Genomic DNA, 17,654 nt, shown 5'->3' with positions numbered 1-17,654 from the left:
TCTGTGCTAAGTGTTACCGTGAAGGTAAGAGAGAGAGAGACATAAGGGAGTAGTCATCCCTGACAATACAGTAGATGTAACATATCCGTGCTGTGCCCCTGTTGTATTATGCCGGTGAGAATTGAAAGCTATGACACTGTGTTCACAACAATAATGACTCAAAGCTGCTGCATATGACATTACAGATGGATGCCACGTGTACAGTATTACACTAGCAGTTCTTGGTGTAAAAAGATTTAGTCAGCAATGTAAGTATACTTCTGTAAGTATTGCACTTCTGTTCTGTTTAGCAAAAACAAAACAAAATGTTTTGCAACTAAACCATGTTTATTTTATTTCTATTTTATTAGTTTGAATTATTGTATGTCCTCTGTCCTATGCCTGTTGACCTTTTTCTATGTTCCTTTCTTGAAAGGGCCTGGTCTTTTCGTGGGGTCCGTCCCTCGTGCTATTTCACACAAGAAATGTGGACCTACATTGGATGTCTCCATTATGCTAATGGTGCAAGATGTTCGACAATAACTTGGCACATGTCACTCGACAGTAAAATAAGCAATATGCTCTCATTAAATGTAAACATTAAAAAATATATATAATCATCTGTGGCCTTTTTTTGTACAGCCTGCCATGTTTTTTGGGGGGAAAGGTAAAAGGTAAAATGGCAACAAATAATAATAATAATACAATTTAAAAAATCTGTAATTACAAAAATTAACTAATTAAAAGGTTAAAAACTAGAAACCAAAGGTAGAGGTGTCGGGGGGAGGGTGAAGTCACATCTCATCGGAGCAATTTTTGGTGCAAATGATTGTAAAATTGTATGCAAATGATACAAATTTTATTTAATTATACGATCAAGGGCAGATTCTAGGCATACAATAATTTAGGCTATATAAATATAAATCTCTATGGGAAAAATGAATGGCAGATTTTTCAGTGGTGCCAAAAAACCATGCCCACGGCTATGCGTGGTCCAAAGTGGGGTCCGGGGACCCCCAGGGGTCCTTGAGGGAATTCCAGGGGGTCCCCATGGTCCCCAGCTAAAGCCGTAAAAATCTTCTCGTATGGTGTTCCCAGGCATATCTCTTCAAATGAGGGTCCGCAGGCTAATTAGTGTCAATTTGAGGGTCCTTGGCATTAAAAGGTTTGGGAACCACTGCCTTATATACGGCATATTGTTGTTATTATTATTATTATTATTATTATTATTATTATTATTATTATTATATATAAGGGGCATGGGGTCATGTGACAGGGTTACACCACCCGGTATGAAATAATGAACACACCCAATCTATCCAGGTCACGTGGTCTCTCCCAAACAATCAATGTGAGGCTGAGCCAAGGAGCAGGAAGGAAGCGTTTCACATGATCACATCACACACAGGGGGGGAGAAAAACGGAATTTGTATTATTTATGAAGAACAATGAGATATCTACTACACTAAATTGGCAACAACACGTAATTATCTTACGCTTCTTATATTAGGGAACCTGTTTGTTTGGTTCTTTTCACAACAAAGAGACAAAGCGCATTAGGTAGCGCTGCAGACCAAAAGGCTCCAAACAACAAAATGACAGCCTCTGTGTTTTTCGGTTGTACCTTCATTGCATTTGGCCCCGCCATTGCGTTGTTCCTGTTTACTATCGCCCGAGACCCACTGAGAGTCATCTTTTTAATAGCAGGGTAAGTGGCTTGGTGGCTGGTATGTGGCGAAGGACTGACTATCCAATGGAATGTTCTTTAATAGTTCTTTGTTGATGGGCTATCGCACGATAGCCTTTTAGCTAGTGAATCGTAGTTGTTACACAGATTCTGGTGATGTATGGAAGTCAGTGACTCCAGAGATCGCTGTTTTGCTATAGAAATTGACATAATACAGGGTAGCCTAGAACGTGTCAAACAGAAAACTCTCCTAACATCAGTTTGCTATATTTAAATAAGACCCACATCATCTATCAACCCTTTTCAACGTAACGGCATTCTCTAATTTGCACATTAAAGACTTATAAGAGTGACTTCTGGTTTACAGTATTAGGTAGGTCACCAACGTCGGCGTAACGTAGCTGGGCTACGGTTCGCTACAAATTACGACTATAGCTAGCTAGTGATTTCCATTTGCAAGTGGGGAAGGATTTAATTCAATAAACGATGACAATTTCTTTGAAGATGCAGAGGGTGTCCCAATTTTAATTGTTTACAAATTAAGCAACACCAACATTGTTGAAACAAACAAGCACTAAAAGTGCTGTGTTGTAAAATCGTACCACTTCAATAATAATAATTAAAAAAAAGAGATGATGGATTCTGGAATTTTAAATAAATCGTGATTATGGTTGGGCTTAGTTCCATTCGGAACAATGTATGTATGTATATACAATTATTACAATATATACATTTTACAATTTAGGCATTTAGCATACCGGTACGCTCTTGATCTAGAGCATTTAAGCAAAAACAAAAGCATGGCATACATCACATAAAAAGTAGTTATCGTGAATCATGTATAAACTAAGAACGTAACAGTGGAGTATCTATGTCAACTATACATACACTATACTATATTATATATTATACAATATACATGTGTACTATAAAGTGATATGACTACATGAGATGCAATTCTAGTGCTGTCTACGTAACGAGCTGTATAAGTCGACGTATAAGTCTGTCTAAAATACTATCTAAGAGTCGTCATAAAATGCTATCTAAGGGGCTAGGCTAGGGCAAGTGCTATGGGCCATGGTGGAGTCTGAAGAGGTGGGTTTTCAGACTACGGTGGATTTTACAGTAAACTAGGCTGTATGCTTAAATTGCTTGCTAGAAAGCATGTAGGTTTAGTTTTCTTTTACATAAATCTGAATCTTTTGAAAATAAATCTGGTTTAATGAAACATTTGATGTGCAGTTGTCCACCTAGCCCTCACAGATGACCAGCATCACCCTGTGATACAAAACAGGGTTCTGAGAGGGGCTCTGCTTGGTTGGGGCTCTTTGCAGAAAATATCTGCCTGTGTGGAACCCTATCACACAGTTACATTTGTGCCGTGGCGTGACCTTCTGTATCTTCAAGAACATCAACATCTTAATCTAGCGGTTAAGATGTTGGCTTTCCACACGGCTCGAATCGCGAGTGTTTAATTTACATTGAAAGGTGCACTAGTGCACCTTTCAACCATACACCCACACGCAGCTGTTACTGTCAAGTAACTTAATATTCAATGGGCTATTATTTCAGAAACTGCTGATCTACTGTGATTTACTGTTTTTCATGCAATTACAGATGTTATTAATTGCATATTGCCTTTATTTTTATTATTTTTTATTATTATTATTTTTGAGGTAAAGAAAATCACACTTACTGCTTTTTCAAAGGGAAAATAAACTTGCTCAAAAGGCTATCTCCTTTGGGGAAATGTGGTCACAGTGTACCGTATGAAAATGAAAAAGATCATCAAGGGAGCACACACATAATTGGTGTGATGATGTGATTGCTTTGTCCACTCCTGGCCTCTCCCAGCATGGAAGCACATCTACCCCTCTTTCTCTTTGTGCAAAACATAATGTGTCATTTATTACTTACTGTAAATAATGTGGCGCAGGCACAACAAACTATTTAGAAATCCAGAACAAAGCATGAAAGATTCAAAACCTGACAAAGCAGCAGAATTTGAATCTAGCCTTTTCAAGCCAAATAATGTGTGTACCAACCAACTAGCCTAGGCCAGGATTTGTGTACTTACTTGTGTCTATCTTTTGTTGTCTTCCTTCCAGAGCATTTTTCTGGCTGGTGTCCCTGCTGCTGTCCTCTCTAGTATGGTTCATCACAGTTCAGATCAGTAACAAAGAGAGTGCCACCCAGCAGAAAGGCCTGCTCATATTCGGCGTGGTGCTCTCTGTGGTTCTCCAAGAGACGTTCAGGTTCGGTTACTACAAGCTCCTCAAGTAAGTCTAAATCCAAGTGCACTGATGGTCTAAATTATTTTACACCTTTTGCATCGACACTTTAAACACTTTGGCAGGGTGACGTGACTGACGTACTGGTTAAATTATGGTTTAAAATGAATATTATCAATGTTTGATATTGTGGGACGTGTGAGCTTGTAGATGTAGCTTCCCCCCAGAATGTTACTTGACGCTGGGGATTCAAGTGGTTAACAAAAGTGGCAATTTACATTTGAAGCATATTTTGTTTATCGTGGTAATATTGTTGATTGAAATTATTTTTGCCACAATAATCGTGACATGTAAATAATTGTCATTATCATCCCATCCCTATGTATCATCGTCCATTTGTAACTTTAAGAGTGGGTTTGTCCACTTTTGTAACTGAGAAGGTGCAAATGATACAAGGGCAGATTCACACAGTCTGTTTGATTCAAACTGTTTCCCAAATACCATTGCCTGGTCCGCAATGGCCATGAATCACATTGGCCTTGATTCTTCCCCACCCGAGTACACTTCATTCAAATGCAGAGATTAAAATTGTGTGCATTTTGCATCCCAAAACGCAGTTTATAGTTAAGGGACACAATAAAACAACAACCTCTGCATCCACGGGATGCACTACTTTTTTTATTATAGTTTATTTTGCTAGCTTTAGTTATAATAATCATTTCTTCTTCTGTTTTCTACATGAATATAACCATATAAAATTAAATGGGAGTTAAATGCTGCAATTTGTAAAAAAATAATAGCAAAATATGACTCCTAACGTCGTTAAAGTGGGACTCATAAAATGTCCCTGGGACTCATCTAAAAGACCATCCCTGCATCCCGGGACTCATTACATTGAAAAGCTATTTACATCACTGCAAATGTATTCAATGCTTTCACATTGCACTGATCTGTATCCGAGTACACTTCAATCGGTCCCGAGACTGCCTCCATGCGGTCCCGGGAAAGGTTGGGTGATCCGCAACAGTACGCGGCATTCACACTAACTACAACATCTGCCAAGTGGTGTCGAGTGCGCGCCCTGGACCATAGTGTGAATCTGCACTATAAAACCCATCAAAGTTGATGAACACTCAGGATTTATTGAAACCGTTTTAAGCATTATGTTATGCTTTAGCTGTTGAAAAATAGCAGATCTACAAGCTCATAGCGCGGTACCAAGTGCCGCGCTATGAGCTATGAACTTGTCTGCTATTTTTGAAAAATCGCGAAAATGTGTCGCAAATCGTTGAATAACTAAAATCTTTGCTTCTGAGGGCGGATCCCTGGCTGGAACTATATATTTTCAGCCAAATATAGATAATTCTGGGGGTCCTTGACAAGAAAAAGGTTGAGTAACACTGACATAGAAGCAGGTTTTTCAGAAAACGTTTAGGATTTCGAAGACATGTCCTCAACTCCTCATGCTCTGTTCTATAGGCCGGGTCATTGTTTGACTTAGTTGTTGAGGGAGTGTATTTTGGAAATGGACATTCTTCTGAGTTTCTTATTTTGTTATTCCTCCAGGAAAGCAAATGAAGGTCTACTGGTTCTCAGTCAAGAGGAGACTATGCCCATCTCCATACGACAACTGGCCTACGGTACAGCTCCACTCATACTCATGAATTAACCTCATATATGTGCACAGCTGCTGATATACTGTTGTAAGACCACTGGTCTATGGTACAGCAGCTCCAGTCGTTCTCTGAATTATATGATGATTTAAGCGAAATATCTCCAATGTTTAATCTGCTGACGCATACAGTAGGCATTTAAATAATAATAATATTAATAATAATCTTCTTGTGGTATCCGTCCTTTACTATTTAATGTTAAAGTGTCAAATCTTCTTCGTTGGTGATTGATCATTTTTCAAAATATAAAGTTACGCTTTACTCTGAGTTGATGCGTGGAAATGATTTCAACTTGGCCAATAACTTCAACTTGGTCACATGAGTTTGGAGACTGGATCTTGTGATCTACTTTACCGTTAACAATGAATTCCTTTGCTAACTTGATGACTCATACATGAGTGGTTTGGATACAAAGAAATGCGCTGCGAGCTCATTTAATAAATACAGTTATACAAATAAATAGTTATTTGTCTTGTAATAATAAATTAGAAATAGGAGATTCTGTGAACAATTTACAAAGCCTCACATTGCCTCTCACTTGCCTGATGTGGCAAGTACATTATCAAGTGGGGATGTGTGTGCAGCTAGTTGACAAGTCTATTGCATTTTGCTGCTCCTGCTAGTTGGCATGGAAATACTAGTCGGTATACTATTATTTATCTTTTACTACAATTGAGAACTGGTTCAGTGCCATACCAAAAATGGCCACACGATGGGGTCCTTGCCCAGTGCCAGCCGAATTTGAAACGCTAGTCCCAAAACCTAGTGGATGTTGACAGCATAGACTGTAAAAAATATGGACAAAGCGTTCCGCGGGTCTAACGTGAACGTAAAATGAAGCCTGTCAGTCCTTGCAATGGAAGTCGCCATCTTTCTAGATCCGTTTTGGCCCAGTCCAGGCCAGCTGGCCCATTGGCTGGCCCAGACAACGAGGCGGGACTTCCCCCTTCTTCTTCGTTGGTTTTTATTTTGACTCGAGTGGGTGGGGGATCCCGTTCATAGACTGCCACGCCCCTCAGAACATGCGCGACTTTATGGTCATTTTTTAAATAAATGGGACCATAATTTTCCAAAAAGAATATTATGACATTAGAAATGAGACTTTAAACTAGTGACTGGAAGCAAAAAGTATTCATGACCATGTTTATTAAGGTAATACAGTCTAGGTGAAGTTGGGCCCAAATACATGGACTTCTATGGGGCTATGGGTTTTTTTGAGCCCAATGACAGCGCCACAACAGGCCATTATATGAACTTTCATTTCCTTAGTGGCTTCACAAAATATCCGTCTGACTGCCCCCCTGGTTGACAGTTGATCAGTTTGAACCTGACGTGAAAGTCGGCCAGGTCACCGTAGTGGTGCGAGGCCTTTCTATACTAGCGATTCGATTTATTATCATAAATAAGTCGATCTAAGGTCGAATCAAGCGCCGAATATCGCATTTTTTGCACATTACGATCCATAATGCACTTAAAGACTGCACGTGTGTGTGCACGTGAGTATTTTAGCCGTTGATGCCTGTGCTTTGTGGCCCTGATACGTAACGTCATTGACTTTACCTCTGCGTTTTCAACCCAATTTTGTGATTTTTTTCTTTTTTTTTCTTTTCCCTTCTGTGATGCTATGGCCCGATTACAATCACAGCGGAGCTTTCCTAAAACCTTAACCCATTCTGGGTGGGAACCCCTTTTGATGTTTTAAACATTGTGTTATATTATACTTTAGCCATTGAAAAATAGCATCTATAGGATCTACAAGATCTGCTATTTTTGAAAAATCATGAAAGTGTGGCACATATCTTTGAATATATATTCTTTCAGAGCGAGAGTTTTTAACTCAAATCTTTGCTTCTGGTGGGGTCCCTGGAACACCACATTTTGAGATGGGGGTCGGAGGCCAAAGTCATATAATTCTAGGGGTCCTTGACATGAAATAGTATGAGAAACATGTCATACCGGTAATTTAGAAGACATTTTGTAGAACCGGTCTCGGTCGAAACAATATACATGTACAGCGGACACACAATATTCACAGAAACGACAACACAGAACAACAACACAACCTGCCCTGCATGGAAAACACACGGTCAGTGGGCAAAGATAAATCGCTCTCTGCCTTCTTTCAAAATGTACACTTTGTCTGTGTCTCCCTCGGATCGCACTGCTGAACACAGACGAACAGCACGACACAATCAAGACTGTAATTAAATACGATAAAGAAATTAATGTGCATGAATAGGAACCAATATAGATGTAATAACATTATAAATAGATTTGACAGCGTGTGTGTGACTTTTGAGGCCTAGTCCTGAGGGAATATTATTTGTTTGGACACATTTTTGTCTCTGTAACTTGATTTCTCTTTCACTGTACATGACCAAATACTGGCGTTTGTTTTTTCTAGTCTCCGGCCTGGGGTTTGGCTTCATGAGCGGAGCGTTTTCCGTGGTCAACATCCTGGCTGACTCTGTGGGGCCTGGCACTGTGGGGATCCATGGAGACTCCCAGCACTATTTCCTGTCCTCAGGTACAAAAAGGTCTTAGCGTAGTTAAGCGTACCATTCCGCCTTGCAGTGGTCGTTCGGAAAATTCCGAGCAAATGGCCGAATAACTGATAATATCAGAGCACTTTACGAGTCCTTTTTAAAATATATTGAATGGACACCAGAGGTCAGTACATTCTGTATAACCAAATGGTTGGTACTAGGGTCCTGTGTCTAACCTGTGAGCTGTCCTCACCAGCCTTCATGACCATGGCCATCATCCTGTTGCACATGTTCTGGGGTGTGGTGTTCTTTGACGCATGTGAAAAACAGCGCTGGTGGGCCATTGCTGCAGTCGTCGTCAGCCACCTCCTTGTGTCATGCCTGGTAAGTATAAAAGTAGATCATCTAGCAATGCCAATAAGAAGAATTAGGTCACAATATGTACAGAAAAGTGGGCTGTTTTAGTGTGTTGAGTCTGTATGGTGTGCAGATATGAGTTACTTGATTTTACACTTACATGGCAACACATCGAGTATTGGAATGTACAAAGGTGTGGCACCAGTCATACTTAGTACCATAGTATATCCTGTTAATCTTGTAAGATGCAAACGGATGGAAACTGTAGTATAAAAATAAGAACAATGCAAATACATTTGAGATTAATTTAAAAAGAATCACACACTCGTGTGAAGTGAGGGTCGCTCTTATCATCGTACATCACATTCCGTTCTGTGCTCAGCCAATCAATTCATCACAAATGTCATTCCGGCCAATCACTTTTGGTGTCTTCACTTTTCTGCCCTCACTTTTATCTTCAATATGTACTTTGCTCAGCCAATAAAATCATCGCTATGGGGTGTTCAGCCAATCATCAGCCAACGTTTGTGTTCGCACAGACCTACAAGGCTGGGCATATACTAGGACCCCTCAAAAATACGGAAATGATTAAAAAAATGAGATCATATTGTGCATATAGTGAATAATAAAGGAACTTTCTACTATGAGTATTTAAATAAAGGCTTATTTGTACCTCTTTCAGACATTCCAGAACCCTGAGTATGTGGGAAGCCTGGTGCCCACATACGTCATCGTGTTCCTGATGGGCGTGTGGGCCTTCTACTGCGCCGGCGGCTCCCTGCGCAACCTCAAACTCTGTCTCACCTGCAAAGACAAAGACTTTCTGCTCGCTAACCACCGGCCCAGATAACGCATTGTGCTGGATCTGACTGGGGGACTTTATTCCAAAAAGAAAAAAAACAGAAAAGAAATCACATACATACACTTTGGTCAAGATGGAAGTTTGTGATTTTTCTGCTAAATCTGCTCATTGTTGTCATACTGCGAAACAAAATGAATCGAGGCGATATTTGATGCTGATATCATTTCTTAAACGGGTAAAGGTTAAGTAACATAACTTTCCATTTAGTAAAAGAAAAAATGAAAATTATGCAGGGAACACAAGTGAACATATGCCTTAACTGTAGGCATCACAAAACACATACTGTACTGTAGCTATCACAAAATGTAATTGTTAATAAGTTAATAATAGTTCTTCTTAACACACTCAGTAATTTTGAGACCATAATTACATTTTAGTTTTTTTGTTTGAGGTGGGGGATACAAATTAAATTAGGCAAATGTAACATTTAATTTCATCCCCTCCAATGACATGCAAGTGATGATGAAGAACACGAGGCTTATTTTATCGGTGCCAATGTAACTACAGTGTGACTGTCCTGTGTCCAAATTCTGCATCAGAACTTTTCTTTTTTTTTCCATCTTTTTTTTTAAATCTAGCTCTACTTGGCTCTTTTCAGTGCATCCCAATGGGATTTTGTTTTAGTCATGTTTGTCGCTTATAAAAGCAAAAAATATTGTGTCTGCTCTTCAATGAGATGTTTAGATTTGACCTGAATGTATTTCAGGTATTTAATGAACACTTTCTTTAGTGGTTGTAAACATGAAATTATGTTCAGTCTTATGTCAGACCTTAAATGATCAAATATACCTTTGACTCGGAATACAAATGGAGGACATTAGCAGAAGGTTTACTTGCATTTTCTCTGTAGCTGTACATGCACAGAAATACTAAACAATTTAAATATGAATATGGCGTGCATTAGGTAAATTTGGTTAATTAAATATAGCTTGTTAAAGCTTTACTGTACAATGTCCTTATTCCAGAGAATGAACCTGTGTATTTATAGGTTTATATTGCAAGTACATAATACTGTGCTTGTTCTTACTCAAAATATACCATATGTTTAAAAGGCTTTTGAAGTTATTTAAGCTATTTGCAACATTTTCATCAAATTATTACATAGTGCATACAACACTAAACATTTTGTTAACGTGGGTAAATGCACAGGTTTGATCCGTGGATTAAAGTCTTTGTATAGCAAAGCATTTAAGTGTCTTATCTGGATTATGTTTTCTTGGTACTTGGTAGATAAGCGTAGTAATATGAAATTGTGATGCCTTTTAATTTCAAGTGTGGCCAATTCTCTGATGCATCGCTCTTACCAAAAAGTGAAGCCCTATAGGTTACATCATGGCATCACAAAGGGTTGTATACGAGTCCCATTTTATATGGTTCTTTATAGAGAACCCATACAAGAACCTAATTGTTCCATATGGAATATTTTATATAAATTGGGTATTTTGGGTTATTTTACATCAAATGCTGACATGGTACACGTTTCCAACTGAAACCACTTTAGGAGCCATAATATGAAGTGAGGTATAGGACCCTATTTTGGTGAGAGTGGTGACTCCAGATGTTAATGGTGATGATTTTAAGGTCGCTGAACTGCCTTTTCACTAAGGTCAAAGGTCAGACAAGCATCCTGTGGAGTGCTTGTTTCTTGGTATCTGGCCTTTTCTCTACACAATTGGTTAAAATGCCAATTGTTTTATAAACTCGTTAACCTTTATGGTTAACTGAGCTAGCATGTTCCTATTATTTTTTTTCTCCCAGCAACACACCCTGCTTTATAATAAAGTTGTGCACATTTCATATCTGGGACTTGTCCAAGTATAACAACCACAATGTTACTGTTGGCCGGGGTTAAAATGATTCCACAAGTACAGCAACTTTAAAGTCAAGACTGTGGAGAGAATGCAAGATAATGCCATATAAGGATTTTCAAGTCAAGTAGTGCTTGGGGTAAATGGGGTATTCTTGTGAATAACTGGTGATTTTGGTCATGTATTTGAGTATTTGTAGTTGGACATAGTGATGCAAAAAACATTTGCGCTTTGTTTTTGGAGTATCAAAATTGGGGGATTTCTACCTGGGGAATCGTTTCAGCATTATTCTGAGAAGCACCATATTAATCTGATTTGTTACTGCCTAAAAACTTTAAAAAGGTACAATACATTGTACAACACCAAATACCTTTACAACAGGAGCTTTGAATTGCTACAAAAGTGACAGGCAGGCATGTAGCATACGCAAAGTTCCTCTGTTAGTGCATACAAAGAGTGAACTCAAATCAACTCAGAACTGCACCCTGTCCCCGGTAGAACAAATTGGGCATATAAATCACATTCTGATATGACTACCTTGCATGTGGATTTATTCTTTTAAGCCTTCAATATGGATGGGACTTTTGGAAAAACTGGCCTATAGTCTAGTGTGGTGGTTCCCAACTTATGCTTTTTTTCTTAAAAACTACTGTTGGTTTTCTATCCTAACTCTGGCACAGCTGGTTTTCCTAACGGGGCCCTGGCACACATAGCACTGTTGTGTTGTTGTCCATCCTGACAGGATTCCAGTTCCAGCTAGTACCTGATTGGACTCGATGGACCGCTAGAATGACAAGGACCACAGATTAATGTAATTAATTAAATAACGACTATACCAGGGGACTCTTGAGGGCAAGGGTTAGTAACCACTGTATTGGTAGACCTTCATGTAACAGAGCAGCGCTATGTTCAAGTCCCTGCTGCAGTATTGACAAAGGATGCCGGAATCCCTACTGTACTGTACCTGCTCACTCTAGATAACAGCAGTGGTGCTTTAAATTCTGTAAAGCCCAGGAGACAGGTCTGTGAGTACATCTTGTTTAGAGTGGGCTCCTGGGCTCAGCCAGTGTGCTTTATTGTATTGGCCTAAACAGCAAGACTGTTGCAGGCAGGATTATGACTTAAAAGGAAATAAAAATGAAATGTGCCTGTTTCTGGCATAAAATAACGGCTATCCTCTCCCATTCCTGGTGCTTCACTGTCCCCCTCTCAGCTCTCCTACTGTTTGTCTCCTCCTTAGCTTTCCTAATACAGTATCTGTCCCTCTCAGCTTTCCTATTGTTTGAGTGTCTCCTACAGTATACTGTCTCCCTCTCAGTTTTTCCTGCTGTCTTAATAAAGAAAAAATGACAATGGGAAATGGACTGTCCACTTCAAAAAGTATAATGCAAATCATGAATAATTAATATTTTTTTGCCATAATTCATTCATACACTAACACCATAGGTTTACAGTAGCTGATGAATTGCTAAGTTTAGGCAAATTAAAATGTGTATACTGAATAATAGATTTCCCTCTTTTTTAATTGTATAAGATTCCTTCTAAATCAGGGTAAAATGACAGTTTCTATGTTAGTGGTTTTAGTTTCCACTTGGGAAATAAAAAACAAAATGTGTGTCTTCTACTTTTTTTTATTACAAGTTTGTCTGCATTGTTCTCGTGTGCATTGCGCAGTACAGTACAAAAATAACAAACAAAAAAACAGTATGGAGTATCACCCTTCCGCTATACAAGATAAGTCTAAAAGTCCTGCTACAGTAGCTAAACTCAACCAGACTAAAGTGCTTTGAAATGACCTCCAACAATACTTTTACATATTACATTAATCACTCCTCTAACTATTCTCAGTGTCAGTGTCAGTCTCTGCTATCCCTGCTCAGCATATTGAAAGACGTTCCCAAACTTTTTAGCTTGAGACTCAAAACAGAATTGTGATGTTTGGGAACCAGTAATCACAACCATAAGAGCAGGGAGATATAAAGTACATTCAGGATATATAAAATCACTCCAGGGGAAAACAGAACTCTTAGGTAAAAGGTGGTGGGGGTAAATAAACAGATATAGCACCACCTGTTGTGGTGCTATAAACCTCTCAAGTAGCCTTATATATCTTCCTGAACTATCTTGTTTAAAAGGTAAAAACGTAATATGGGGGATATTTTTTTGGGGGGGGATTTTTAAACTCATTAATCTTACCAGACTTTGGTAGGCCTTTGTCCTTCTTGGGCTCGGTCCGAAGCTCTTCATAGACTGCATCGTCTATCTTTTGCAGGTCAAGACTCTCATAATGTCCTTCTTCAGACATTTCTACATAATAGTTCTTCTTGCAGTGACGGTGGTTTCATTCTCTTAGTTTGTATCGTCTTGGTCTTCATCTTTGACCTCTTCTCACAATGCCTAGCTAGTAGCTACAGCCATTTGTACCTCCATGACTTCATTCTTCCTGCAAGTATTTGACCTCTTCACAACACACTGAAGATATACTGTACTGTACTGTACTGTACTGTACTGTACTGTACTGTACTGTACTGTACTGTACTGTACTGTACTGTACTGTACTGGAGTGGAGTGGACGATCTGCGAGGGACAGAAATGAAGATATACTGAAGATAAACTGTCTGTATCCTCACTACTACCCTAAATGAGAACATGCGCTTGAACACACACGCACGCACGCACGCACGCACGCACGCACGCACACACTCATAGCGCGCTATGAGATTAAAGCTTGTATAAGATCTGCTATTTTTCAAAAGCTAAATTTCCAAAAGGGGTTCCCGCCCAGAATGGGTTAAAGATGGAGTGCCGTGATTTTCGTGTGAAAGTCCAACATCTTAACCACTAACTAGACCAAAAGGATATCCCTGTGAACTGAGGAGATATTAGACTTTTGAGGCCATGCTCAGGCCGAGGCTCTGACTAGGCTACTGACTTTCTGCTACATGAAAACAACATTTTAAAGGGAATTCCCTGTGACTCGGGGGAGATATTAGACTTTCAGGCCATTAGGCAGACGGTCGTGAGCCACTCCGACACACTCACCTCCCTTTTGACCTCACACGGGGAATAAACACGTGTTGGGCCCTGAATGAATTGAACCAGGATTTGAACCCCAGTCTCCCATGTGGAAAGCCAACATCTTAACCACTAAGCCACAGGGAATTCCCTGTGCACCTGTGAGATATTAGAGGCCATCAGGTAGACCAGGGGTTCTCAATGTTTTTGGCTGGGGGGACCCCCGGATATGCTTTGGCCATGTCTCGCGACCCCCGCCTCGCCCTCCTCCCACCACCCCATATTTCTCCAAGATAGATATAGCTCAGGGGTGATTCCACCCAACACCCTCTAGCGCACTCTGCTACACTAAAACAACATTTTAAAGGGAATTCCCTGTGACTCGGGGGAGATATTAGACTTTCAGGCCATCAGGCAGACGGTCGTGAGCCACTCCGACACACTCACCTCCCTTTTGACCTCACACGGGGAATAACTGCATGCTGGACAGACCCTGAATGAATTAAACCAGGATTTGAACCCCAGTCTCCCATGTGGAAAGCCAACATCTTAACCACTAAGCCACAGGGAATTCCCTGTGCACGTGTGAGATATTAGAGGCCATCAGGTAGACCAGGGGTTCTCCACGTTTTTGGCTGGGGGGACCCCCGGAAATGCTTTGGCCATGTCTTGCGACCCCCGCCTCGCCCTCCTCCCCACCATCCCATATTTCTCCAAGATAGATATAGCTCAGGGGTGATTCCACCCAACACCCTCTAGCGCACTCTGCTACACTAAAACAACATTTTAAAGGGAATTCCCTGTGACTCGGGGGGGATATATTAGACTTTCAGGCCATCAGGCACCTCACCTCCCTTTTGACCTCACACGGGGAATAACAATTGAACCAGGATTTGAACCCCAGTCTCCCATGTGGAAAGCCAACATCTTAACCACTAAGCCACAGGGAATTCCCTGTGCACCTGCGAGATATTAGAGGTCATCAGGTAGACCAGGGGTTCTCAATCTTTTTGGCTGGGGACTCCCGCCTCGCCCCCCTCCCCACCACCAATACAAACTGACTGCAAAAATAACCTTAATAATAGAAAAAATATGTCATAAATTAATACTGAAACCAGATATAATCGTTAAGGAAAGTTTGTGCATGCACCACATACTATGTAAATTCTTAATTTCCATTTTCCAGCCATTCAGTTGAACTTTTTTTCATTTATTCTTTTTGAAAATAATTTGGGGACCCCCCAAAATAATTTGAGTGGCACCACACAAAGCCCAACCCAGTAGACACTTTGAGTGGCACCACACAAAGCCACAGTGTAGGCCTACTGTATGTCGAACATTACTATTACGACCCCAAACCTCAACATAACCACAAGCACGTCGCACCACATGTCGGACCAAAGCAAACTTCACTTTATCTGCAAAAGAAAAAAAGTTGTTTGCAGTGGACACAAAAGTCGTGGCATGAGCAGGATTCAAAGCCACTCAACCCAGAAGTATGGTTTGAAAGTCTATTGCCTAATGAGCTATGCTATGAGCTGAAGCTGCTGCAGTGCCTTTCCAGACTCTATTACATTATGACACGCCCAACTCATGAGATCTCCGCCCAGTGAGGAAGGACCCCCGCCCAGTGGGGGAGGGGAAGCCTCGCCCTCCTCCCCACCACCCCATATCTCTCCAAGATATAGCTCAGGGGTGATTCCACCCAACACCCTCTAGCACACTCTGCTACACTAAAACAACATTTTAAAAGGAATTCCCTGTGACTCGGGGGAGATATTAGACTTTCAGGCCATCAGGCAGACGGTCGTGAGCCACTCCGACACACTCACCTCCCTTTTGACCTCACACGGGGAATAACTGCATGCTGGACAGACCCTGAATGAATTGAACCAGGATTTGAACCCCAGTCTCCCATGTGGAAAGCCAACATCTTAACCACTAAGCCACAGGGAATTCCCTGTGCACCTGTGAGATATTAGAGGCCATCAGGTAGACATGGGGTTCTCAACGTTTTTGGCTGGGGGGACCCCCGGAAATGCTTTGGCCATGTCTCGCGACCCCCGCCTAGCCCTCCTCCCCACCACCCCATATTTCTCCAAGATATAGCTCAGGGGTGATTTCACCCAACACCCTCTAGCGCACTCTGCTACACTAAAACAACATTTTAAAGGGAATTCCCTGTGACTCGGGGGAGATATTAGACTTTCAGGCCATCAGGGAGACGGTTGTGAGTCACTCCGACACACTCACCTCCCTTTTGACCTCACACGGGGAATAAACACGTGCTGGAACCTGAATGAATTGAACCAGGATTTGAACCCCAGTCTCCCATGTGGAAAGCCAACATCTTAACCACTAAGCCACAGGGAATTCCCTGTGCACCTGCGAGATATTAGAGGTCATCAGGTAGACCAGGGGTTCTCAATCTTTTTGGCTGGGGACTCCCGCCTCGCCCCCCTCCCCACCACCAATACAAACTGACTGCAAAAATAACCTTAATAATAGAAAAAATATGTCATAAATTAATACTGAAACCAGATATAATCGTTAAGGAAAGTTTGTGCATGCACCACAAACTATGTAAATTCTTAATTTCCATTTTCCAGCCATTCAGTTGAACTTTTTTTCATTTATTCTTTTTGAAAATAATTTGGGGACCCCCCAAAATAATTTGAGTGGCACCACACAAAGCCCAACCCAGTAGACACTTTGAGTGGCACCGCACAAAGCCACAGTGTAGGCCTACTGTATGTCGAACATTACTATTACGACCCCAAACCTCAACATATATAACCACAAGCACGTCGCACCGCATGTCGGACCAAAGCAAACTTCACTTTATCTGCAAAACAAAAAAAGTTGTTTGCAGTGGACACAAAAGTCGTGGCATGAGCAGGATTCAAAGCCACTCAACCCAGAAGTATGGTTTGAAAGTCTATTGCCTAACGAGGAATGCTATGAGCTGGCTGCTGCAGTGCCTTTCCAGACTCTACTAGATTATGACACGCCCAACTCATGAGATCACCCGGCGCCCAGTGAGGAAGGACCCCGCCCAGTGGGGGAGGGGAAGCCTCGCCCTCCCCATCCCATCCCCTCCCCATATTTCTCCAAGATAGATATAGCTCAGGGGTGATTCCACCCAACACCCTCTACCGCACTCTGCTATACACGAAAACAACATTTTAAAGGGAATTCCCTGTGACTCGGGGGAGATATTAGACTTTCAGGCCATCAGGCAGGCGGTCGTGAGCCACTCCGACACACTCACCTCCCCCCTTTTGACCTCACACAGGGAATAAGTTGCGAAACCCTGAATGAATTGAACCAGGATTTGAACCCCAGTCTCCCATGTGGAAAGCCAACATCTTAACCACTAAGCCACAGGGAATTCCCTGTGCACCTGCGAGATATTAGAGGTCATCAGGTAGACCAGGGCCAGGGGTTCTCAACCTTTTTGGCTGGGGACCCCCGCCTCGCCCCCCTCCCCACCACCAATACAAACTGACTGCAAAAATAACCTTAATAATAGAAAAAAATCACACCTGTGTGAACC

The 17,654-nt window shown here is 41.2% G+C and overlaps 1 protein-coding gene across 1 annotated transcript; it reads left to right on the top strand.

Moving 5' to 3' along the window:
* The first annotated feature begins 1,340 nt into the window (after window positions 1-1,340).
* aph1b (APH1B gamma secretase subunit) lies at window positions 1,341-11,072 on the top strand. The gene is made up of 6 exons (XM_080778758.1): window positions 1,341-1,687; window positions 3,775-3,945; window positions 5,464-5,537; window positions 7,975-8,097; window positions 8,313-8,440; window positions 9,096-11,072. Exons 1-6 carry the CDS (start codon window positions 1,575-1,577, stop codon window positions 9,261-9,263), a joined length of 777 nt encoding a protein of 258 aa, XP_080634884.1. The 5' UTR covers window positions 1,341-1,574; the 3' UTR covers window positions 9,264-11,072.
* The last annotated feature ends 6,582 nt before the right edge of the window (window positions 11,073-17,654 follow it).

Source organism: Protomyctophum bolini (assembly GCF_963924005.1).
Source record: "Protomyctophum bolini genome assembly, chromosome: 1".
Classification (NCBI taxonomy): Eukaryota; Metazoa; Chordata; class Actinopteri; order Myctophiformes; family Myctophidae; genus Protomyctophum; species Protomyctophum bolini.
This window is presented reverse-complemented; position numbering and strand designations above follow the sequence as displayed.

What these genes read in the sequence shown, in the direction of transcription:
- aph1b (XM_080778758.1), top strand. Translation starts at nt 1,575, where the DNA reads ATGACAGCCTCTGTGTTTTTCGGTTGTACCTTCATTGCATTTGGCCCC. An exon ending in GGTTACTACAAGCTCCTCAA is followed by an intron (nt 3,946 to 5,463) that starts GTAAGTCTAAAT and finishes TTATTCCTCCAG; the next exon opens with GAAAGCAAATGAAGGTCTAC. An exon ending in GCACTATTTCCTGTCCTCAG is followed by an intron (nt 8,098 to 8,312) that starts GTACAAAAAGGT and finishes TGTCCTCACCAG; the next exon opens with CCTTCATGACCATGGCCATC.